The sequence below is a fragment of the Chrysemys picta genome, chromosome 1 (genome assembly GCF_011386835.1).
Source record: "Chrysemys picta bellii isolate R12L10 chromosome 1, ASM1138683v2, whole genome shotgun sequence".
Classification (NCBI taxonomy): domain Eukaryota; kingdom Metazoa; phylum Chordata; order Testudines; family Emydidae; genus Chrysemys; species Chrysemys picta.
Genome location: NC_088791.1, coordinates 90,836,375 through 90,863,228, shown reverse-complemented (window position 1 = coordinate 90,863,228; position 26,854 = coordinate 90,836,375). Strand labels below are relative to the sequence as shown.

General features: G+C 45.4%; 1 protein-coding gene across 1 annotated transcript; it reads right to left on the bottom strand.

The window, feature by feature from the left end:
* Positions 1-767: 767 nt before the first annotated feature.
* On the bottom strand, positions 768-26,854 carry NFAM1 (NFAT activating protein with ITAM motif 1). Its single transcript, XM_065562770.1, has 7 exons — positions 26,654-26,854; positions 24,558-24,911; positions 23,513-23,625; positions 13,497-13,634; positions 8,584-8,670; positions 5,572-5,667; positions 768-4,112 (listed from the first exon to the last, which is right to left on the bottom strand). Exons 1-7 carry the CDS (start codon positions 26,706-26,708, stop codon positions 4,056-4,058), a joined length of 900 nt encoding a protein of 299 aa, XP_065418842.1. The 5' UTR covers positions 26,709-26,854; the 3' UTR covers positions 768-4,055.

The window sequence follows — 26,854 nt, the reverse complement described above, 5'->3', positions numbered from 1 at the left end:
GAAAAGGGGGAAAAAACCCTACACCTTAGACCATCCATTTTATCATAGTTATTTGTTATGACTTTTGTGTTTCTTGATTACAGATAAAGGGCAAAATAAAAATGTATTACTGTAGAGCTTGTTAAAAGATGGTACAGTAAAAAGATTTGTACGCTGCAGAAAAAGAAAAAAGTAATACCAAAAATATATCCAATCTCTGCATTGTCAAACTGGAATTTGTTGCAGAAGGTCACTGAAAGGGGTTGTGGCAGGATTTTTAAACAGGGGATAGATAATTTTAGCACCATTAACAATATGTGTAGCTATGCAGGCTAAGACAATGATATAAAGGCAATCAAAGTACAGGCTTCAGGACATTTGCTGATGGCTCACTCATGAGGGTGGGAGAAGGGAAATATTACCTCCAATATGACTAGAGCTCATACAGGGCAGTCATTCTTCTTTTATGAAGAAGGCGGGGAGTGCAGTCCTACTGAATCCAATACTCAGTTTGACATGAGATTTCCCCACCCTCTCTCTGCAATTCCCTAGCTGCAAACAGAGCCTTACTCTCAAGTGTTCCTAGTACCGGGGAACCAAAGTACACATGCTTGTCATAAGTTAAATGCAGATGTGTATTAGTGTTATGGCTACGGAAAAGATCACAGCTATCACCAACAGTCCCTGGCCTAGAGACATGTTTCGGAAGGGAAAACAATCATTTAATTTAGAGCAAAAATGTGTGTGGAAGAAGCACAACAAGCCAATAAAACCAGATTCCGGGAGGCTGACGGCTCTGTTTCTTTATTTCATTTGTTTAAGCTGTCTGACAGTTACTAAAAACTAACTTATTTCCTCCTGTGGAATACAGGCAAATAATATTAGTTCCCTGCACCCCCCGCCTGGGCCAGACAGTTAGGTACAAATACAAAGCCAAATAATTACTGATTTTCTCTGCACCACATTCATCACACCAATGCTATTTAAATGCTCTTTAATAACCTTTCTTTCCCTTGGTGGGAGGCCTTTCTTTACAGGTCTCCCTGGAAAACGTCTGTGTCTTAAACACTACTTACCCCACATGCTCTCCTCCTTGATTCCATGGGGTGTCTCATTCTCTCGGTAGTTGGTGATGCTAAAGGGGTATTTCTGGTTTGCAGCTACACATCTTCATAATGATCTCTCCTTTTTTGCACAATCTTCTACTCTCAATGGGACAATCCACAACACAATTAAATCAAAGGAAGGACTCCGATTGACTTCAGTGGGTTTTGGATCAGGCTTAAACTGCACAGACCTTCCAACTTTTCTCTGGAATTCAGACTGTCTTTCTTAACTAGCCAGAATCTGTCATTGTGCCTCCAACCTGTTGCCTACCATCTTCCCACCATAGTACAGAATGAGGGAATTACGCTATCCTACAGCCCTTTCTTTCAATTACTTTATAATTTTTTATAATCCCAAGTATATAATATATATAGTTGGTCAGATGTAAATAGTGAATTAGAGGGAAAAAAGCACAAAAGAAAATGACGAACAAGAGACTGACCAGAAGGCAGTTATCAACACTGCATAAGAGAGTCTTTTCAAGAAATTTCCAGTTGTACATAAAGCATTTAGCGCTTATAAAATGCCATATTTAAAACAAAATTACAAATGTTTTTTATTTTGGTAAATGTTAACTCCATCTAATCTATCAGCTTGTTCTAAAGATTTTCTTGACACATGGTAATCAATTAAAATATATCATTTACCACCAACATTACTCAAAACTTGGCAAGGAATTTTTTTTTACTGTAATTGCACCAATTTTGCAAATTCTTTAAGTCTGAATCTTTTTTTTTCTAACTCGTGTTTCCCAGGTCAACTCAGGAAACATTAAAACCCGGTGACCCCAAAAACATTTGTTTTAAAATTCTGTCTCAGAATGATCACAAGCATTTACAAATGGAAAAACAATTTTACTGGGTCCTTGCGTCAATGAATTTCTAGACATCGATAAGAGAAAAGTTGTTATCATTAAGGAAAGTACAGATTCCACATTTTAAATTTCTTCTAATAAATGAGCAAAGCAATAAGAAGTTTATCTCTTAAAACATAGTATAGGAAGCCTGGAAGCCCTGGAAACATTTTCCATAGCCTCCCATCTTTGAAGTATAGCAATATTACCTACAACTGGAGAGGATCCTATGACCTTCAGATCAGTTTTAATTTGATTTTCTTCTTTAAAGAGATTTGTATGATTCCTTTCAGCTTATTCTACAGATTCTTGTTTTGTTTTTAGAAAAGTTGAGGTACAACATCTTCAGCTCTTTGATCCATTGTTTTGATCAAGTTATACAATATAATTAATGTCACTCCTTTCCCATCAGAATTACAATGAGTGTAAGTTCAGCTGATAGGCTAGATCAGGGGTGGCCAACCTGTGGCTCCGGAGTCACATGTGGCTCTTCAGAGGTTAACATGCGGCTCCCATAGGCGCTGACTCCAGGGCTTGAGCTGCAGACACCAACTTTCCAATGTGCCGGGGGGTGCTCACTGCTCAACCCCCTGCTCTGCCCCAGGCCCTGCCCCCACTCCACCCATTCCCCCAACGTCCCTGCCCCTTCCCCCGAACGTGTTGTGCTCCCCTCATCCCCCCTACCTCTCAGAGCCTCCTGCACATGCAAAACAGCTGATCACAGCAGGCGGGAGGCATGGGGCAGAGGGGGAGGCGCTAGAGGCTGGAGTGGGGGAAGTTGATGGGGGGCTGCTGACATATTACTGTGGCTCTTCGGCAATGTACATTGGTAAATTCTGGCTTCTTCTCAGGCTCAGGATGGCCACCCCTGAGCTAGATCCATGTGATAGCAAGGATAAGAGCTTGGATGGAAAATTCACACACAGGGCCTCTACTCCATATATTGTGAGTCTGATAAACTGGTTTAGCTGCATTTTTTAAAATACCACCCTAAACACCAGGAGTGATATCCTGGCTCCACTGAAATAAATGGCAAAACTCCTACTGACTTCAATGGGATGAACATTTCTCCCCAAGATATTACATCTGCCCACACCAAAGCTTAAAAAACCAATCACACTATGTAACAATACCTATTAAAAACGTGCGTCGGACGAAGTGGGTATTCACCCACGAAAGCTTATGCTCCAATACATTTGTTAGTCTATAACGGACTCTTTGTTGCTATTAAAAAGAAGAATGTTAACTCTCCCTCTGAACACCCTTCCTGGAAGGGACATCAGCCTGGGACAGGGTTATAAACAGGATAGACTCCAGCAGGGCAGCTGCTCTCGCAAGCCCTGTCTCCAAATAGTTTATCATGGGAGGAACATCACCAATGAGACATGTCCACAGGCAGGGAAGACACCTGCTTCATTTTCCGCATCTCTTTTCTTGCTGCCTCTCCCCACCCTATTCCGCTGGTTGCATTCAAAGGAAAATATTCACCCTGCAGAGCTGAATCCGACAGACTGTTTTGGAGCAGCACAGGGCTGTACTGTACATCTGCAGTTACAGTACAGGGCTAGCAGGTCAGTTTGCTTTACGCATCAGCATGTTTCAGCTTGAAGTTGTTGAGAAAGGGAACGCGGCGACAGGGGTCCGTGGCTCCCAATCAGGTCCTCATTAGACATATATCAAGTTCATATTGGCATGACAGGAGAGAGCTAGGAGTGGGATAGCATGGGCTGCAAATCAGGATTGAGGTGCACTGTCAAAAAAAGTAGTGGGGTCCCTGTATTGTACAACAAGTGCTATAGATCAAGACTCAAATGCATCGCCATAGCTGGGTGAGGGAAACTTGCACAGTTCCTGACTAAAACGATCGCTAAAAGTCAGACTTATAAATAATTGAAAGCAATATCCTCTGCAGGAGCACCCATGCAGCCTGGGCCACCCTGAGATCAGAACAGAGGAATTCTGAGGTCCATAAAGGACAGATTAGAAAGAGACTAGGGTGGGGCTCTGCCATAAGTGTGTCATGAGTCTCTGGAGAATTCAGATGGATACTAAAGATGTGAGGGGCAGTTCCCTCATACTCAGAGATGTATAGTCCAAGCACGATCAGTCTTTCCCCTTAGATATTCTCATACAGGGTATCAAAGGGTTCTTCCAGAGTTTCTTGCTGAGATTTCTACAAAATGGTAAAAAGAAAAAAAGAAATGGAGAAAAATTATTCAAACAGCCAGATTGATTCTTAAGAAGTATCCTCTGCAACTCTTTCCACTAGCAATGGCCACTAGTGATCCACAGAATGGAATTAACTCAGCCAGTAGAATGCTGCTCCCCCGGAGATGAACATTAATAACCCTGCTCCAGGCACAAAGGTGCTTCCTATTTTCCACTGTTCCAAAAAAACCCAATCCACTTGGGAAGGGGGATTGATCTTGGTTATTCCAAAAGTAAAAAATAAATCAGTCTGGATTCTGTGAAAGAGGAATTCCCTGACCTTCCCAATTCTGTTTCTTCAATAGCTGAATCTTTTCTACACCACTGTATCTTGCAGAGACAAGGCACCGACAGACACGGACATTTTAAGCACTGGGTCACATACTCCTGCTGTTGCTGTGAGCAAGGTTAGACAACTGAGTAGTTGAAATGCCAGTGGCTGCATGAAGCCCTGTCTACACTAGCAATTCCTCCGGGGCATCAATGGGAAACATTTTACAAAAAAAGCCAACTGTGGACTCTCCAAAGGGCACCTGTACACCAGAGAACTGACCTATTCATTACTAGCTGAACTGGTGGATATTGCAGTGGTGCAGTGCACTCACACCAGCCTTCCAGTTATGGGTGCATTCATGCCCTGCATCCACACATGGCATTCCTTGCAAACACAGCCACTGTGCTGGTGGTAGCAACAGTTAGAGCGCTGGTCTAAATCAGTCACTGTCATTTTATCATCATGTTGCCTAGGACTACCGTGAGCAGAAGGCAAAAATCACTGGCACCTACTCTCTACTCGCTCTCCCACTATTACTAGCATTGGGGAAACAGCACCAGTGCTAGCGCCATGGTGGGTGAATCTAAGAATCCCCAGTGTCAATGCAGCAACAGTCGCCAGCCTTGCTCAAAGCAAGTCCTGTCCTAATAGTAGCGCAAATACTTGTGGAGTATTGATTGTAATTTTATGTGTGGGCATGTGATGTGTTACAGGTGAGCTACGGACTGCAGTGGCAGGCAGCACATCAAAATTCTCTAGCACAGGGAAGGCCATGGACATTTTGGGCCAAATTTATCCTCACTGACTTTGATGGAATTACACCACAGATTAATCTGGCCCACCATGTTTATCATGACTTTCCTGTTTTCAATCACTCTGTGTTCATTGCAGACAGAGGCTGGCATGTAAGCAGCTGGGAGCTGCCTAATGCAAACCTTCCCATTCCATTCCTAACATTGCACCTGCTAGAGAACCTCCCCTCCATCCTTGTCCCCTCGCAGAGCTGAGTCTGGACACAGGACACGTGGTAAGTGAGGGTGAGATTTAAAACATCACTACAATGCTTAATTCTTTTCTTTCTGAATGATGTGATCAGCTGAACTCAAGGTATGAGGCTGCTTTTGACGGCAGGGCTGTAGAAAGCTCTTACCTTTTCTTTCTTCTTCTTTTTCTTCTTCTCTGTTTTCCCACGGTCTTCATTTCTATCTTCAGTCTTGTCTGGCTGCGAGATGTTCATGTCTTGAAGCTACAAAAGACATACCCACATCACTCAGTAACAGGTCACTTTACCCTAGCATCCACTCTCCGAACACTCTAACCTCCAAATTAACGGGCTGGCATGTGGCAGTACCAGGGTTCTGATAACACGCTGAGTGTTCCATATTTAGTGAAGAGCAACATGATGTGTACACAGCGTCTCAGCTCCCTGGCTGAATTGCTCAGATTGCCCAAAGAAGAATGGCCATGATTAAAGTCTAACAAAGAATGAATGGGATAAAAGGTAAGTTGGAATCTCCTGTGTTTCTGGTCTCAGAACACAAGAACAAAGGGCCTCCAATGAAATTCAAAGGTAGTAAAAATGTAAAAGTGATAGAAGGAGATACTTTTTCACACAGTGCACAATTGGTCTGTGGAGCTCATTGCCACAAGATATCACTGAGGCTAAGAGCTTGGCATGATTCCAAAAAGTACCAGACATTTCTATGGATAACTGGACTATTCAATGTTATAATAGTAAATATATTTGTAAAGTAAACAAGAGTTTTGGAAGGGATATGACCACTCAAGCTTTGGGACATATGCCAACCTCTAACTATTTGGGGAGAGGAGGAAACTTTCCCATAACTGCCTACTGCAGGGTTTCTTCCTCCGAAGCTGCTGCTGCTGCTCATTGGAGACAAGATACTGGACTAGATGGCTTATTGGTCTGATCCAATATAGCAACTCCTATTATGTCATGTTCCAAAGTCAATATGCAGTTGGAGGACCACACTCAGAGTTGCAGCCGCATATGCTAGCGGTGGATTCAGCCGCTAGGCACTGTCCACACTACACTTTTCAACTTGCCAAGAAGGTTCAGGCCTAAAAGGTTTAGTAAGACAAGAGAATACGAATAGAAATGCTTCTGTTACAATAATAATTTTAATAAAACTAAGGAATCGGGGGTGGTGGTGGTTGTTTTTTATAACCAAAAACTTTCCCTCCTATCTTTGCAACCCAAACAGACCAGTGCCAAGTTCAAGAACTGTGGCGAAGGTGTGGGTGGTTACAGCACCTGAAATGCCCAGCAGATTCTGAACACGGAGTTCCAAAGAGTTTGGCAGTGGGAAACAATTGGCGTTAACTGGATTCTGAAGTTAGAAATGGATCAGGCTGGAGGTAGTTTGTAAACAAGAGCCCTTTCGCTGTGCTAACATGATTTATTTTTGTTGTTCCTTTCTGTCCTTGTCCTTGTTGTTCTACTATTGTAGGTAATGTGAGACATTATTTACTTATTGGATCCTGGACACATAATATGCACAAGAAGCAGAAAGTGAAACCAGCTGGAAATGAGGCAAAACTCACCAAACCTTGTTTTACTCTCCAAATTGAGTGCAAAAGGTAATTGTGATGGGGTGGACAAACCTCACGTTGGAGAGAGATAGGGGTGCAGGAATAACTCTGGGCCCAGGAAGCCCTGCCCCAGCAGGCCTGCTGGGCATGCTCCAGTTGGAGGAGGGCCTTAAGAGAGAGTCTCTTCAGCACAACAGGCTGGTGAGTGGAGAGAGAGGTGGGGCTGCAGCCACTGTGATGGAGGGACTGTGCCAGGAAGGTATCTCAGGAGGAGAGTGGTTACATGAAGCTGTGACTCCTTAGCTTGCAAAGGCCCACAGAACAAGTTACAGAGATAACTGCAAGCCATGACACACCCCAAGGAGGGACAGAGTGGTAGGAAGAGACCCAAGGAAGGGTGTTAACTGGACCACACAAAGTGACTGCCTTCCCTGTGGTGCCCAAGAGTGTCCTAGGTCAGAACCTGGTGAAGTGGGAGGGCCTGGGTTCCCCTACCCCTAACCAGTAGGCAAGGCTGCCACCAGAGACTCTAACTGCTAGGCAGGGGTTCCGCCCCGCTCACAATAATAAACAGCAACAACTCGGAAAAGTCATTGAATCCAAAGTGTTCGTAAAAAAAAAAACCCCACCCCAAAACAAAACCAAACAAACCCACACAGTACAGGGAAACCTGCACAGGAGTCCACCTAAGAGAGGCACACTCATTTTGAGAGTGCTCCAAAATGTCCCCTACCATATAGGGCACAATTCTGCTCTACTTTTATTAGCCCATCACTTCTGTTAAGCAGCTGACTCTTGTCGATCTCTTGAGCAGTTGCTCAAGAAGCATTTCACTCAATATGGTTTTCATCTTGACAGTAAGGGGAAAACACAAATGGTAAATAGGGTTCAGAACACCCCGAGCCCAGTTTCCAGGGCTGGCCGACCTGCACTCAGTGTAGGACCAGAATGCAGAGGAGGCTAACGTGGCTGTACATTCCCTTTCCCTGATCCCCACGGCTGTCGGGGTTGCATCAACCCTGGCAGAAGTTAGAGCAGTCTCAGAGCTGCTTTAAACTTTTGGCCCGTGGTAATGGCCCTGAGGGGGCTGTTATGCCAGTTGGGGATGGCTGGGTTCAGCAGTGTCCCAGCCATGCCCATATTCAAGGACTTCTCCATGCTGGCCGACTCTTCAGCTGCCTGATCTTTGCACTGCCTGAGCAGTCCAAAAGGGCCATATTGGAGGCCAGGACCAGCCCATATTCCATGAAGGCCTGGTCTGGTCTGCACACATGGAGGTTTCCACTGCCAGAAATTATCTCAAATCTCCCACCATGCCTCAGAGTAAATCTCACATCGCAGCACCTATATCAACCAGGCCTCCCCGAACTAATAATGTTTGACAAACCAACTGTTTAACCAGAGAGAAGAAAGATTCAACATGCATAAGCCCAGCCTAGGGGCGGGAGGAACTCAGCCTTTCCTTTTTGGGGTGGGAGGAGTGGAAGCAGCAGTTAGATTTACTGCCTTTGTACGGGCACAGCAGCTCTGTGGTGGTTTCTATGCCAGGCCCAATTTCAAAGGGAACCCCCAGCAGGACAGGGTCAGGATTACTTGAGAGGAGACTTACTGTAGCAGTGGGATTCTTCTCAAGCGACAAGCTGTTCGTGTTATCCTCAAGGACAGAATAGACCTCAGCTTGGTGGGATTCTAGGCACTAGAGCGGGAAGAGGAAAGAGGGCTTGTGTCACATCACAAACATGCAGTGCATAGAGGTGAAAAAATGCAGTTGCCTGCTGTGGTCAAGGATTGTCATCCATCCTAAATTTGAGTTCTGATGAGCCTAAAGCCTGTGTGACGGGTTGGATCACAGAAACCCCCTTGGGAGCTGCCACCAGATGTGCAAAGACTACCCCTGCTTCTGTTTTCCCTGCCAGCTCAGGACTCCAGCACCCTGTCTTGCTGAGCCAGACACTCCCGTCTGGCTCCAGACACAGACCCAGGGTCTGAATCACTTGTCCCAAAGCTGCAAGTTTACCCGAAAACAGCTCACAGTAGCGCGCTTGTCTTTAGCACTCAGATGCCCGACTCCCAATGGGGTCTAAACCCAGATAAATCCGTTTTACCCTGTATAAAGCTTATACAGGGCAAACTCATAAATTGTTCGCCCTCTATAACACTGATAGAGAGATATGCACAGTTGTTTGCTCCCCCAGGTATTAATACATACTCTGAGTGAATTACTAAATAGAAAGTGATTTTATTAAATACAGACAGTAGGATTTAAGTGGTTCAAAGTAGTAACAGACAGAACAAAGTAAGTCACCAAGCAAAATAAAATAAAATGCGCAAATCTATGCCTAATCAAACTAAATACAGATAATCTCACCCTCAGAGATGTTTCAGTAAGCTTTTCTCAGACTGGACACCTTCCAGGCCTGGGCACAATTCTTTCCCCTGGTACAGCTCTTGTTGCAGCTCAGGTGGTAGCTAGGGGATTCTTCATGATGGCTTCTCCCATTTCTCTGTTCTCTTCCCCCCCTTTATATATCTTTTGCATAAGGCGGGAACTCTTTGTCTCTCTGGGTTTCCACCCCCCCTCACTGGAAAAGCACCAGGTTAAAGATGGATTCCAGTTCAGGTGACATGATCACATGTCACTGCAAGACTTCATTACTCACTTGCCAGCACACACATATACAGGAAGACTCACAGGTAAATACAGCCATCTGCAGACAATGGGAGTCATCAAGATTCCAAACCATCATTAATGGTCCACACTTTACACAATTACAATAGGCCCTCAGAGTTACATTTTATATTTCTAGTTTTAGATACAAGAGTGGTATATTTATACAAATCAGATGATCACACTCAGTAGATTATAAGCTTTGTAATGATACCTTACAAGAGACCTTTTGCATGAAGCATATCCCAGTTACTTACATTCACTTATTACCGTATTTTCTCTAAAACTATCTCAGTTACATTATATTGACTTATTATCAAGTTTTTATAAAACCATATAGACTGCACAACGTCACAGCCTGCATCCCCAAAGTCTGCAAAAGTCCTGGAAACTGCTTCCTGCCCTAACTGCACAGGGCAGCCCCGTCCTTGTCATGATTTTGAATCATGGAGACATGACGAGATTTTTTTTCTCCCTAGGAAATAAATCTAAGAAAGCAGGGCCCCTCCCACCTGCCTCCATCTACTCCAAATTCTTCACACAGTGCAGAATAAGACCCTCCTCTGTGGAGGACATTCATTGCTCGTTGGGACAGGAGGTGAACCTGCAAGCAAGATGAGCTCTGAATGGTACAATTTGGCACTAGTGTGCACATCACTCCCAGGTTCCAATCACAATCACGCTGGGCGTTTGGGAATGGAAAGAGTGGCTGAGCTGATGTCCTGATGCCCAACAGCACAGCAAAAGGTGGGAACTTCATACTCACTTATAATGGGGACAATTTGCATTTGTTTTTTAAACCGGGAACTATTTTTCCTCCTTAGAATGCAGAAATAATATAGGAACTCTCTCTCTCTCTCTCTCTCACACACACACAGAGTCTAGCTCACACACACATTCTAAATCACACTTACATACATACACCCACACACTCCCCCCTGAATCAGGGCTTAAATTCAGCCAGAGCTGTCCAGAGTGGAGCTCTGGTAAATATTTTCAAACCTCTGGGGGGCTGCGAGCTGGCTCTGTGGCTGAAGCCTGGAGCCCAAGCCCCCATATAGGTGCCCCGCAGGGCAGAAGCCCTGAGCCCTAGGGCACCCCCCCACCCCATGAGGCTAAAGCCCCGAGATTCCCTGCCCCGCAGCTGAAGCTGAAGCCCTGAATGGGGGGAGGGCTAGGGGGGGCCTCCGGGAAATAACCTCTGCCCTGAATGCTCACACACAGGTACATGCAGAAACATACACACACATCCTACACGTGTGAGCATCTCCTTGTCCCTCAGATAATCGTGTCACTAAAGATGCATGTCAGATTGAATGATGCTCCAGATCTGCCCGGAGGATCTAATAAAACAATCAGGAGGACTTTTCCATGTGTATTTCAAGGATGACAGCAGGTTGCCAAGGTTGCTGTTTCTCTGGCAACAAGAGGATGGGAGGAGCTTAGGCAGGCAGGAGGGGAAGGTGCTCTTAGGGAGGGATTGCAAAGTGAATGAGACTGTCATGTCTCTTAGGGTGACCAGACAACAAGTGTGAAAAATCGGGACACAGGGTGGGGGGTAATAGGCGCCTATATAAGACAATGTCCCAAATATCGGGACTGTCCCTATAAAATCGGGACATCTGGTCACCCTAATGTCTCTTAATACAGCAAAGAGAAAAAGCAAGTGACTGGGTTTGATCCTGGGAGGCGCTGAGCATCTATCACCCCATTCGTTTCCCTGGGAATTATAAATGTTCAGGCTCAAAGTTATCATGATTTAAAGAAGAGCAGAATGTGTTGGGAGGGGGTGAACAGGCTGCCTAGGGGCCTTGAGACAGACTGGGCAGCCAAAATGAGTAGAGCATCATGTGGTTCCTACCCCCACTGGCCCCTTAAAAGAGGCGAACATTAACAGTTATTTCATCTGGCCACTCATTCAGAATACAGCCCCCAACATGCATGTGCACGCACACACAGCTCTCCTCTCATCTTCCTTGCTCTCCGTTCCTTTCCTGCTGCTGGTCACAGACAGTCTCTTGCCCTGTGCATTTTTCTCCCAGAAACAAAGCAATGGTGGATTAGTCATTGGGCCAATGGGACCCATGCCCAGGGGCCCTAGCCAATTGGGGGGCACCTGGAAATATGGGCGCCCCCATGCCCCGACCCACTCTGCCCGCCCAGCACTCCTGCAGGGGAGCAGGGGAAGCCCCCGCTCCCTGGCAGGGGTCCCGGGCTGGTGGGGCAGGGCAAGCCCCTGTGCCCCAACCCCATTTCCCCAGCAGGAGCACCTGGCGGGCAGGGGAAGCGCCCACGCCCTGACTCAGCGCCCTGTCAGGGGGGAGGACAATGGGGAGACTGCAGGCGGAAAAGGTGGAGAGAGGCCCCACTTGCTCTGGCCCAGGGCCCCACAAACCCCTAATCCACCTTGGCAACAGAGAAATCAGGCTGTGTGTGCTACTGTATGGTAACCAGTTCCAGCACCACACTAGCATCTCATAGTGTAGATGGGACCAAAGGAAGAGCTTCAGGCCCCACAACATTCCTTTTTACCCTGTCCTGTTAGATCAGCTAGATTCACACCCACAGGCACTAGGAAACAGGAGTGCAATCTGCACCCTTGGGTAGCTAGGCTGGAGGAGGCTTTCATCCCAGAGAATGGCACCTTTATGTTCTTGCTAGGGTTCCCTAGGAACCTCAGCAGCTAACGCTTCCCAAGAGACACTAAATGAGTGCATCTCCCAGGGAAATTAGCCGTGCCCCATTCTAAAATAATCCCACCTATATTTTGGGGACCACCCTGGCCGGTTCCTAGTCTCTTATGGAGAAGGAGCAGTGGGGAGGTTGCACCATCAAGTCCACCAGCCCTTGCCAGGGGCACTTTCACAAAGCTGGCCCAGGGTTTAAAACACTGTTATTTTAAACTTCAGGTAGACACCTTGAACGAGACAACATGACGGAATGTGTAATTAAGATGATGCTGAGGATGCATGACAACGCTGACTGAGCGAGAACTGGACTGGAATTTTTTTTTAACCTCCTTGCAGAAATCATCCACTTTTACAGAAAAACTCTCCATGTTTACTAAAAAGTTGAATTAAAAAGAAATTGATTTCTGAAAGTAAAAGATTTATCAAATTAATTCCCCTCCCCCAAATTATTACTCTGGTATTTCCAGCTGCTTTTTTTTAAAACCTCAGTTCCAAAAATTAAAAAACCAAACCAAACCCTACTGGCCTCATAAGAACCCGTGAAGTTTGAGCTAGAAAAGACCTAGTCCATCCTCTTGTCCACATCAGCATCCCACCCTTCTTGGCAGCGCATTAGCATTCCCTACAGTACATTCTCCAGATCTTTGTCCAGTCACAAATGATTCATGCAACTGAGCTTCCATCTCTCCCCTTGTGAGACTTTTGCACTCCATTATAGATCTCGTGCTCAGAAAAGGTTTCCTGATATTCAGTCAATATTCTTCTCTGCTCACTTTCACTCTTTTACTCCCTTCCACATTTGCCCTGCTGCCCACCTTAAGCAATTCCTTCCCCTCCTTGGGTAAACAGAGGCATTGCCACCACCAGGCTAGGCGAATGGAAACAGCTGCCCTGGGCCAGTGTCAGGGGTGGTAAAAGGGTGTCAATTTTATTCTGAATAGAAGGCAAAAGTTAGAGAGAGAAGACAGCATAAGCAGATGCCTCGCCTCCTCGCCAACCCAATCTTTAGAATCAAATCCTTCCTTATACTGAGGTGAATGGACCGCAGTCTCTCTCCTCCACCCCCCGAGATCGCCCTGTTTTTACATGGTGCCATGCTGGTGTACACATGGAGGTCTAGCAGTAGGCCACATTGGGGATGAGGGTAGTTCTGCTGGTACTCACAGTGTAGATGGAGCCAGATGGTTCTGAGCTTCCTGAAGGGGCTTGGGCTCCTGTGCTTAGGTCTGGGCACCTCTGGAGGACATCTGGGCATCTCCCAGGACACACCGCCAACTTAGGACAAGACACTAAATGACAGGTCTGTTGTAAACACACGACATTCCAAAATGTGAAATAAATGTTTGCATGAATCTTGTACTTCACACATGATCAGTGATAACTAGTGAATCACATTTCTATAGCACTTTCATCACAAAAGACCGCTTTGAAAACAGAGGGCTCAACCCTCCTCTCGTACCAGTGTAAACCAGTGAAAACAGCTGGGTTAAAGTTGGTGTAAAACTGTGTGAACCAGACTCTGTGTTTACACAAAAATGACTTCTACAATACAGACATCTCTGGGGTGGAGCTTGCACCTATTTAACAGCACATAGCAATGCTGTAGAACAAGAAATAAAGGCAGCCCTACCCAGCTGCAACTGTAGGGGGAATGTTAGCAGGGCAGAATGCAATTACTCAAAATGGGACTTGGTCAGGAAACGAGTGCTAACATCACAACCCTTCAGAAGAGTACCAAGAGACCTTTTATTGGTCAGTAATACACTCAGGCATTGGTCCAGTACTGACTTGAATGAAGATGACCTCTTCTGGAATCACCAACACCATTTCCTTCAACAAATGAGTTTTCCGTAGAGCTCTCCCATTCAACTACAGACCAAATCTAACCCCGCTTAGCTTGTGAGATCTGACAAGGTCATCACCCCCTCCCAGGCTGTGTATACAAAGGACAGAAATGTAAGGTGCAGCATAATACAAGGCAATATTCATTCATGACTTTGTGGAGGGGTTTTCCTTTTGTGAAGGAGAGTGTCATTCTACCAACATGGGGCAGGGAAACCACTGCCACCACAAGCACTCTCCTGGCTGAAGAAAATTGGTAATAACAATGCAGAAAAGGCAGAAGTATTTGAAGAGTATTTCTGTCCTGTATTGGGAAAGAAGCAGGATGACATCTGTCTCAAATCACATGAGGATGATGAACTACTTTCCAATCCATTAGTAATTAGGGATAAACATTTAAATCTTCAAGCCTAGATAACTGGCGTTAAGAAATTCTATGGCCAGCATTATACAGCAGGTCAGCCTAGACGGTCCCTTCTGGTGTTAAAAAAATAAATAAATCTGTGGGTCAACTCAAAATCTGGAGATATCAGCCAGTCCCCTCCACCCCCAGCCCCTGGAAGATATCTGGCTAAACTCTCTGGAGTAAGGGGAAGGGGCTTGTCCTCAGCCTCGGTGCTAATGCAACCTGTGCTTATTTTCTCTCCATTTGGTTAACTATTTTGGTTGTGATGTGGACACAGCATTTTTCCTGCTAAGGAGGAGGGGCACTGTCTGCATCTCACATCAATTCACAGTCACTACCTCTGTGGGTATGTGTCCACAATGCAATTAAACACCCTCAGCTGGCCTGTGTCAGCTGACTCGGGCTCGCAGGGCTCAGGCTACGGGGCTATTTAACTGTGGTGAAGACATTTGGGTTCAAGCTGGAGCCTGGGCTCTGAGACCCTCTGGGCTCCAGTCCGAGCCCAAACATCTGCACCACAATTAAACAGCTCCGTAGCTCGAGCCCTGCGAGCCCGAGACAGCTGACACGGGCCAGCTGATGGCGTTTAGTTGCAGTATAAACATAGCTTATGAGGTGAGGCCCCAGGGGTATGGAGGGGTCAGCAGGCCCGTAACTAGACAAACTAAAGCGGGGAGTCAATATAGATCGGAATGGGAGGTCTGGAATCACCTGTCAAGTCATGGCATTTTAGTCAAAGACGAGCCAAAGCAAAAGGAGAAAGAAGCCTACCCGCTATTGATTTGAAATTCTACAATAATTTGCAAGTGGCCAATCAAATATCTACAAATATACACAAAACCCCTCATTTAGTTCTCATAAGGCACAAAACACAGAACAAATTGTGATTGAAAAACCCAGCATCAGCACTGCTTTGATACGTTTTGGGGTTTAGTTTTTAAAAAGCAGGTTAGCTCCTTCTCCATACACACTATAAGGATGATAAGCTTCCATGCCCACTACTATCCGGCATTCACAAGATTGATAGCTGTGGCTGTACCAAAAGTCCTGAGTGCCTGAACAATCTCCCAAGGGCCTGAAGTTCAGGCCAAAGGCCTGTAGTTTGGCAGGTGCATGGGAGAGAGAGTGATTAATCAGATTGGAATCAGGGCCGCAGACCCACAGGACACAGGGTGAAAGGCAGTGATTTCACAGGGGCCTGGAACAAATTGGCAGCCTCACAGCACATGGTAGGCAAGAGAGACAGAGACATCATTTCCTAGACACTACTGTGCTAATAAGTGATGGTCACATAAACACCACCCCTATACCGGAAACCTACTGATGGCTATACTTACCTACATGCCTCCAGCTTCCATCCAGGACACACCACACAATCCATTGTCTATGGTCAAGCTCTAAGATACAACCGCATTTGCTCCAGTCCCTCAGACAGAGACAAACACCTACAAGATCTCTATCAAGCATTCTTAAAACTACAATACCCACCTGCTGAAGTGAAAAAACAGATTGACAGAGCCAGAAGAGTACCCAGATGTCACCCTACTACAGGACAGGCCCAACAAAGAAAATAACAGAACGCCACTAGCCGTCACCTTCAGCCCCCAACTAAAACCTCTCCAACGCATCATCAAAGATCTACAGCCTATCCTGAAGGACGATCCCTCACTCTCACAGATCTTGGGAGACAGACCAGTCCTCGCTTACAGACAGCCCCCCAACCTGAAACAAATACTCACCAGCAACCACACACCATACAACATAAAAACTAACCCAGGAACCTATCCTTGCAACAAAGCTCGATGCCAACTCTGTCCACATATCTATTCAAGTGACACCATCATAGGACCTAATCACATCAGCCACGCCATCAGGGGCTCGTTCACCTGCACATCTACCAACGTGATATATGCCATCATGTGCCAGCAATGCCCCTCTGCCATGTACATTGGCCAAACCGGACAGTCTCTATACAAAAGAATAAATGGACACAAATCTGACATCAGGAATTATAACATTCAAAAACCAGTGGGAGAACACTTCAACCTCTCTAACCACTCAGTGACAGACTTGAAGGTGGCAATTTTGCAACAAAAAAACTTCAGAAACAGACTCCAAAGAGAGACTGCTGAACTTGAATTAATATGTAAATTAGATACAATTAACTTAGGTTTGAACAGAGACTGGGAATGGTTGGGTCATGACACTAATTGAATCTATTTCCCCATGTTAAGTTCTCCTCACACTTTCTATGGGTCCTCTCGATTATCACATCAAAGGTTTTTTTTCTTCTGCTGCTGATAGCTCATCTCAATTGATTGGCCTCTTACAGTTGGTATGGCTACTCCCACCTTTTCATGTTCTCTGTATGTATAAATATCTTCTTGCTGTGTGTTCCATTTTATGCATCTGATGAAGTGGGCTGTAGCCCTCAAAAGCTTATGCTCAAATAAATTTGTTATTCTCTAAGGTGCCACAAGTACTCCTGTTCTTTTTGAGGATACAGACTAACACGGCTGCTACTCTGAAAAGAGACATCATAGAGGCCTGAGCTAGGTGAACACCCTGATGAGGCACAGGGGGCAAGGCTGTAGTCTCACCCAGGCTGCTCCCCTGCTTCAGGACCCACAGGACACTGGGGGGAGATTGTGACTTTAGAGAGTTGCCAGCAATCACATTTTTGTTGTGAGACTCATGTTGGGTATTTTGACTTGAAGCCTCTTGTGATGTAGGGATGAACAGGAGCAACCTCACAAAGTTTTGCCCTTTCCCAAAATGGGCACCATTTCCCATACCCCATTAGTGGGCCTGATGCCAGGCTGCTCTTAATTAAGATGGCTACCATTTCCCTACAGCCTGTGCAGGTGGCAGTCAGGTTGACCCTAGAAAAGAGGGCCACCACCTCCTAGTGTCTCCAATGAGACTTAAAGTCATGCTACATTTTAGCAAAGGTGTGCGCTGTCAGGAGGCAGGGAGGGGCCATGCAAAGACGAGGTGATTACGGGGCACAGGGAAGGACACTGGCAGGTGGGGTGGGGGTGGAGTAAGTGAATATAGGAGGACAGGACAATCTAGAGAGCTAAGGAGAGAGAGTGGTAGCAGCAGAGGGACTGAGGGGAAAGTAAAGGAGACTGTGGAAGAAGCTAGGGTGACCAGACAGCAAGTGTGAAAAATTGGGATGGGGGTAGGGGGTAATAGGAGCCTATATAAGAAAAAGACCTAAAAATTGGGACTGTCCCTGTAAAATCGGGACATCTGGTCACCCTAGAAGAAGCAGAGGGCAGGAAGGAACCTGAGATAAAATGGCAAGGGAGGAAAGATGGGGGAGCTCACTGGGGGGATGGATGCAGTGTTGCCATTTTATTGCAAGTCTCATGCTGTTTGGAGTTTTTCCAAAAGCCCCAGCTACTGAAGTCATGTGAATACACCACAGTCTCAGCTTTCATTAAAAAAAAAGGAAGTGTCTAGCCCTCACAAGTGTGGAGAAAACTCAGAAGTGTGAATACAAACAGCACAAAACATAGAAGACAAATAAAAAGAGTCCCACCTTTATTATTTTTAGAAATCTCATTGTCTAAGCCAATCTCACTTGGGGCGGGGGGACTGACTCATTATTTTTGACTGTTTGGGGGCAGGCAATACTGGGATTAGGAAAGTGTGACCAGAGAAAGGTAAGTGATGAGTTCTGAGAACAGAAGTAGGAAAGAATGACGTCTCTCCCACCCCGAGATAGAGAGGAGAGAAAGCGAAGTCTCCTTCTTAGAAGGGAAGGGGGTGGGTGGCCAACTTTTCAGGATTGACCTGGAGTCTCCAGGAATTAAAGATTAATCTTTAATTAAATATTATGTCATGCGATGGAACTTCCAGGAATATCTCCAAACAAAATTGGCAACCGTAGTGTGTGTGTGATGAATTTTAGATTGAATTTTCAACTTGAAATGATCTCATATATGGACTGTGACCAGGCAGCATTGCCAACCCCAAGTGCTCAGACAGATGAGACTGGTTTAAAAATCATGAGATTAAAATAATAAAAATGTTGGTTCTTTTGGTTTCCACATTTTCAAACACCACAACCTTTGAGGCCTGGAAATTTACCTTTTTTTTTTTAAAAAGTGAAAGCTGAGATTCTCTTGTAATCACATAACTCCAGGAGCTGGGGTTTTAAGCAAAGCACCGCATATTGCGAGATTCACAATAAAATCTGTGAATTAGCAACACTGGAATAATCAGAAGACAAATACAAAAAATTAATCAATTTTTTTCCCATCTCAAACCCATGATTTTTTGAGGGGGAAGGAGGCATCTCATGATGTTTGAGGTAGGTAGTACTGCAGAGTCCTGAGGCAGAGGAGCAGCCCCACAAGATAAAGAGGGTCAAACATACTTGCCTACAATGGAAAATGAAAAGCCTGACAATTTTCCTAAACGCTGATCCCTGAGCTCCCTCCTGCACTCCTTTTTGGATGCTTGCCTACAGGGGAGTTATTCCAGAATAGCTATTCCTGATTAACACCATGTGTGGATGCTCTTAATCCAGAAGGAGTGCCTAACTCCAAATTAGCTTAATCCATTTTGGAGTCACACTTTACCTTATTCCGGACAAACTTTAAAAGGCACAGCACAGAACTCTCAGGCTTCCCAATCCTGGGATGCTCTGGGGACTGGAGAGGCTGGGGGCCTCCTGGAAAGCTGCCCGTCACCTCCTGAATGCTATGCAAAACTGCATGCTACAGTCCTGCCCCTCCCTCTACCAACCCCACACCAACATGACCTCCACACCAGGAGTTGTGAGAGTGTGCTTGGAAGACGTGTGTAGCTGTCTTCTGCGGTTCCTGCCCTGGGGAAATCCTGCCCTGACTGGAACCAGGACTGTTAGCGTTCCTTTATTCACTCCAGTTCCCTTACTGGGCTAAAGGAGGAGAGAGGTTCTCACCCCTGATTTCTCTCTCCTATTAATGTCTAATAATTGTAATTTTTTTAAATCAGAAAAATAATCTGTCTCTGACTGCATTATGAAAAGTGTGGTGCTCCAGGATTCAAGAGCTGTTGTCTTGGCCAGCTCTTCATTCCTCCTCTAATTTATTTGATGCCATGTTCATAAGAGCTTACGAATAAGAACATAAGAAAAGCCATACTGCGTCAGACCAATGGTCCATCTAGCCCAGTCTCCTGTCTTCTGAAAGTGGCCAATGCCAGGTGCTTCAGAGGGAATGAACAAAACAGGCCAATAATCAAGTGATCCATCCCCTGTCGCCCATTCCCAGCTTCCGGTAGTCAGAGACTAGGGACACCCAGAGAAGGGGTTGCATCCCTGACCATCTTGGCTAATAGCCATTGATGGTTCTATCCTCCATGAACTTATCTAATTATTTTTTGAACCCAGTTATAGTTTTGGCCTTCACAACATCCCCTGGCAACAAGTTCTACAGGTTGACTGCATTGTGTGAAAAAGTTCTTCCTTTGGTTTGTTTTAAACCTGCCACCTATTAACTTCATTGGTTGATCCCTGATTCTCAGGTTATGTGAAGGAGTAAATAACACTTTCTCCACACCATTCATGATTTTATAGATCTCTATCTTATTCCCCCTTCAGTCATCTCTTTTCCAAGCTGAAAAGCCCCAGTCTTTTAAATCTCATCTCATATAGAAGCTGTTCCATACCCCTAATAATTTTAGTTGACCTTCTCTGTACCTTTTCCATTTCTAATACATCTTTTTTAAGATGGGGCGACCAGAACTATATGCAGTATTTAGGGTGTCAGTGTACCATGGATTTATATAAGGGCATTATGATATTTTCTGTCTTATTATCTACCCCATTTCTAATGGTTCCTAACATTCTGTTTGCTTTTTTGACTCTGGCTGCACATTGAGTGGGTGTTTTCAGAGAACTATCCACAATGACTACAAGATCTCTTTCTTGAGTAGTAACAGCTAATTTAGACTCCATCATTTTGTATGTATAATTTGCATTATGCTTTCCAATATGCATTACTTTGCATTATGAACATTGAATTGCAGCTTTCAGTTTGTTGCCCAGTCGCCCAGTTTAGTGAGATCCCTTTGTAACTCTTCACAGTCTGCTTTGGATTTAACCATCTTGAGTAATTTTGTATCATCTGCAAATTTTGCCACCTCACCATTTACCCTTTTTCCAGATCATTTATAAATACATTGAACAGCACTGGTCCCAGTACAGATCCCTGGGGGACACTGCTATTTACCTCTCTCCATTCTGAAAACCGACCATTTATTCCTACCCTTTGTTTCCTATCTTTTAACCAGTTACTGATCCAGCAGAGAGCCTTCCCTCTTATCCCATGACTGCTTATTTAAGAGCCTTTGGTGAGGGAAATTGTCAAAGTCTTTCTGAAAGTCCAAGTACACTACACCCCCTGGATCATCTTTGTCGACCCCCTCAAAGATTATAATAGATTGGTGAGGCATGATTTCCCTTTGCAAAAGCCATGTTGACTCTTCCCCAACAAATCATGTTCATCTATGTGTCTGACAATTCTGTTCTTTACTATTGTTTCAACCAGTTTGCCTTGTACTGAAGTTAGACTTACCGTCCTGCAAGTGCCAGGATCACTTCTGGAGATTCTGTTTAAAAATTGGCATCACATTAGCTATCCTCCACATTAGCTATTGGTACAGAAGCTGATTTAAGTGATAGGTTACATACCACATTAGTAGTTCAGCAATTTCTTAAGTTCCTTCAGAACTCTTGGATGAATATCAGAGAAGGGCATGCCTAGTAGTTAATGTGGGGCAGGGTCCCGCACCAACCAGGGTTCAGAGCCAGGGTCCAGAAGGTCAAGTACCTGTGATTCCTGGTTATATACCAGGAATCACAGGTACCGGCTTCCAAGTTTCCCCGGGGGCACTCAGCCCCCACTCCACCCCAGGTCCTGCCCCATCTCCACCCCTTCACCCAAACCCGCCTCTTCCCGTCCCTGCTCCGCCTCAGGCCTGCCCCCACTCCACCCCTTCCCCTAAACCCTGTAAGATGGAGCACTCACAGAATTGGTGTCTATGCCAGGAATCATGCTGTGTCAGGAAACCAGGAGGTCAGGACCAGGAGACAAGAGCAGGTAGTACAGGGAGAGGCACCCAAAGCAGGGTGGAGACCAGTTGTACCAGCAAGTTCCTGTTCCTCCTTCTGGCTTAAGTAGGGAGAGTAGGCCAATCAGGAGGCCCAGCATTCTACCAATTGGGACTCAGAGTGGAGCCTCCTAGATGAGCTGGGCTTCAAGGAAAGCCAGGTCTAGCTAATCCCAGCAAGCTGATAAATGGAGGGTTGGAGAGTGATGACCTCCCTGTAGACCTGGGTTCAGGACTTGGGTCATGACACTATAGTTATAAATGCCACAGAAAAATCCATAAGGAAATTAATAATTCATCTGCAGAGCAGTGTTTGAGTGGCGGCAGTAAATAAGGCCTAGGGCCACACCTTGAACAATGCAGAGAAACCAAAATATTGAATAGTTGCTCATTAAGTAAGTACTGTCCATCCTGTGCTGAGATGAGGCAGAGGTCCAATGGAAAAAATAGCATGTAATCATGTAACTAAAGATGCTATCATAAGGCATACACATAAGTGGCTCAACTCAAGGATGCATAGGCAAACTTAATTCTGGCATTTCCTAAGTTTTAATTGCTTGACTTTGCAACATTAATAATGTTTTTACTGTAGGTTTTTGTATGTAACATCCCAGGTTTTTAAAAATAGCGAAATGGAAAACCAGAAATGTCATCATGTGGAATCATATTGATACCCACACGGTTTATCAGAAAAACTGGAAGCAGTAAGTCCACAGCACAGATCTTTGCCACTTGAGTTAGCGGTGTCACTGAATGCAGTAGTAGATTGCCATCCCCTATGTAGACCAGCCACCAGAGGTGGATGAGACACACACTTTGCCAGTGGGTTACACAGATATTTGCTGGCAGCAGAGGAATGTTGAGATTCAGGAATCCTAGGTTCCATTCTAGGTTCTGGAGAGTAGTATGCTCCAATGAGCACAGACTCTTATGCCCCTGCTTCCCCTAGACCTGACCCCTTCTGCCCTGACCCCACTAGTCTGTTCCTGTCCCAGCCCTGATTCTTCCTCTCCCCTTGATCCACCTCCCATTTTCCTCCTGTTCCCAGCTCTTCATCCTAGTCCCAGTCTTCTCCTTGGAGATCCACTCTTCCCTGACCTTAGCTGCCAGTCCCAGTCTCCTTCTCTGGCCTTCTCATCTCAGTCTCCCCTCATTCTCTTTGCCCCAGTCTCCTTGCCCAACTAGTTCCTGTATCCCACCCCCTGCCCCACAGTGTCCCTCACCCCTTTTCCCCAGTTTCTTATCCAGCCAATCCCAATATCCACCCAAGGCTCCTTGTCCATTCTGTTTCCTCCACTGCACACCTTCCCCAGGGTCTAGCTCCTGCCCTTCTGCATTCCAGACTGGATGCTTCTCCACCACACTGCCTGGGTGCCAGCAGTGAGGGAGCATTGGGACCATAGGAGAGAGAGTTTTTGGGCTCTGAGTTCCTGCGCCTGGTGACACAGCCACCCCCAGCTGCTGTGAGAAGCGATTGCAGGGGAAGTCCTGCTCAGTCTGGCAGCCCTGGGCTACAGCACGCTCAGTTGCTCTTTGGGGATAGTGCACACACAGTCTGGTTGACACAAGGAGCTTTTAACATGAACAAAACAATGTATTTACCCTTCATCTTGTTCTCTGATATGGCTGAACCATTTTTGCTGAAACTTAAAAAAACCCAACAGTCTGAGGTAGACTCTCAGCATGGAAAATTTCAGTACAAACAGTTAAAGTTTGGTAAAGTTACTAACTACCGAAAATAGGGTCTTATAATGGGAAGTGTCAAGAAACCTTAGCTACTGGCATCGCTACCAGCTCCGCCTGTAATACTTTTCTTAAGACTTGCCTTTCTCTTCCACAGCAGCAGAGCTGTTCCAGTGATGCTCAGTATGGTGAGGATAGTGGTAAGAGCGATGAGAAATTTCCATGTGCCCGGGGAGGGCTCTCTGTACCCTGTGTCTGTGAGGAAGAAGGCAAACGGTTCATGGCATGAGTGGAGGTGAGAACCCACTGTTCATTTTTACCCCCAATTTTTCCATTCAATAGCTGTCAGAGGGCTAAAACTCACAAGCAGCTCTGAAGAACATATCTTTTAATATATGTTTTCTTTTAAATCACATCCTGGGTGAATGTGAAAGGTCCCAAAACGAAGACTGATAGTGAAGGACAGAATCAGGTACAGGTAGGCCCTTGCAAGCTTTCCTAGCGCCTCCAACTTTGCCACTGTACCTCATGCCTGACACCTCACCTTCTGCTGCTCCAGTCCTGAACCCGTCCCCACCCCCTCCACGCACCCCCCCACTCCCACATACAGTTCAACACAAGACTCTGTGGGAGAAGTAGACTGGGGAAGACACGGGCGGTACGGTGGAGCGCAGGAAACAGGGACATGTGACAGACATGGATAAGCAGGGGGTGGCAAAGCCATGAAAGGGCCTTGAAAGTGAGGGCTAAAAGAATGAGTTTGATATGGTGTAAGACAGAGAGCCAGTGGAGAGCTCCAAAGAGGAGGTCATGTGATCAGAACAGCAGGCAAAGAAGATGATATTTGCAGTTGCATTTTGTACGGATTAGAGTAACTCCTAGTCGATATAGCTATGTTGGCAACACTTTGTAGTGTAAACCAGGCCTTCGCCTCTCTGTGCCTCCATTTCCCCATCTGTAACATGGGGATAATGCTATTTACCTCCTTTGTAAAACACTTTGACATCTGTAGATGAAAAGTGCTACCCAAGTGCTAGGTATTACTAGTTTCTACCTTGTTTTGATGTAAAGAAAAAAAGGGCAAAAAAAAAAATCACCCCTTTATGGGGAAACTCCAGCCAGATTTTGCCTTTCAAACCTCTTCTTCTGATCGCTCATTGGCTAGGTGAGGCGCAGTCGGAGCTTACCTCTAACAAGGATGAATACCCCATTTCCTTTTCCTGTTGTGCTTTTCCACCTGGCCTCGCAGTAGTAGGTGCCAGTAGCAGGGGGGTTTTCTGATGGCCCAATTGTATGTGGGTAATCCTTCTCTGTTGTCTGGTTCATCTGTCCAGTGGGGATTGCTTCAGATACGGAACAATTTTTGATGGTGACTCTCTTGCCTTCTGAGTTCACCCAGTAATAATAGATTGTGAAGGTGGTGTAGTCCTTCATGTAGGGGTAGCTGACCAGGCACTTCATAGATACATTTTCATTGGCAAAAGCGACCTGGATCAGGGGGGTTTGTTTTACTGAGACCTTCTGTCCTGCAACCTGCCGTCCTAGACAATAGGAGATAATCATTAGCATTACACACACTCGCTCTCTCGCTCACACACACACACACACAATTAGATGCATTATCATGGGGGTTGCACCCAGCTTTGCCGCATCCAGGATTGGCTATTGTCAGAGACAGGATGATACTGGACTACATGGACCACTGGTATGTTTTGGCAAAGCAACTCCTGTGTGGTCTATAGAGTCCATTAGATAAATATTGTGTGGTTTTAGATACACTTGCAATCCCAGGCTTCCCCTTTTTCTTTGTGAGTTCTTTTCTAAAACTCTAGCATGCTGAAAGGCGGAAGAAGGGAGGAAGTGGACTGATTACTCAGTATCAGAGGGGTAGCCGTGTTAGTCTGAATCTGTAAAAAGCAACAGAGGGTCCTGTGGCACCTTAGAGACTAACAGAAGTACTGGGAGCATAAGCTTTCGTGGGTAAGAACCTCACTTCTTCAGATGCAAGCCGACTCTGTTGCTGATTACTCAGTGTGTGAGAATATGTTATGGCTAACAAAAGTGGAAATTAACTCTGGTTTGCTGTTTTGTATAACACCTCCTCTAAAATCCCATGCTTCTGTGTCAGTGTGCAAAGGTGTGTGTCAGTGTAACTGTGTATTTGGGTACGTGGTATGTGAGAGTGAGGAAGGAAATTGCACACACTGTGCATGCCAGTATTGAGACCATGAAAAATATTAAGAGGATGCAGCTTCAGCACTCAAAACTTTTGCCACTCTAAACAGCAAAGCAAAGGGCGAGTCAGCAGATAAGATACAGGAACTATTGGCAGAACTGTGAAGACCTGAAGTAGCCATGCATGATAATATCTCTTTAAGAGAGAGGGGAAATCATTCCCGTGATTGTTGTCAGGCAATTGGAAAGATATGTGCGTCTGCAATTTACCATGTGGTGATATATAGGAAGTTACAACAGAGGCTGCAGAAGCAAAGAGGAGATGCTGCCTCTAGGTTTGTTCCCTTTTTTGTTTAGCATAAAGAACAAAAAAGCTCAAGGGGAACACCATATATTGTGAAAATGCCAATAGAAAGCCCATTTCACAGGGTATATGCCCCCGTCCCTTTGACATCACAAGTCAAGTTCTAAACACTAGACAACCTTTGATCTGTTTGTGTTAGCACCTGTAATTCCCATCTCAAAGCATTTGACATAATAATGAATAGAGAACAATAGGAGCGGAGGAGTGGCAAAAAGCATTTTAAAAGTTATCAAAAAATCATCAGAGCTGCTCCAGCCAATTGCTTTTTCTTTCCATTTGCCAGTGGAGCTAATTTTCTGTCACTGAGTGGTCTCTCCCCATTCTCGAGTCTAGGGCATGATCATTCATCATCCTCATCTCCAGTTCACCCTGTATAACAATGCCAAGGTTTACATGAACCTGGCTTTCACACAAGCCATTACAAAGTGCCACTGTCGCAATGCAGGGCCGATACCAATACCTACTCTCCTGTCAATCCCTGGAGCCATTAGCTTGAGAAGAACTTGCCACAGAGAACCTGAACCATTTAATGTAGGTTACACGGCACTACTTCCATATTCCCCCTCCCTTCTGGATTTTCGTTATGAGTTCTTAAAAGACAGAATGTTTAAAAGACAGAAATAGCAAGAATGTGCAAGTTCCTAGAGGGGGCTCTCTGGAAATTAACAAAAGACAGCAGCTGAAAAAATGCCCTGATGTGACCAAATGGAAGCATAAACAAAAGGAACAGAAAGGACTTTTTACCTCCACGCTGAAGGAGCCAGAGAAGAAGGAAGATGGCATTTAGACTGGAGGCCATGATAGGGTCAAAGGCTGTAAGCAAACAACCAGATCTGACACGCCAACAGACGAGAGATGTTTTTGGTCAGGTATCTCCACAACTGAGACGTCGTTTCTCCCTTTCCTTTTGCAAGGGAAGAGGCGGGGAGGCAGCAGGGTGGGAAA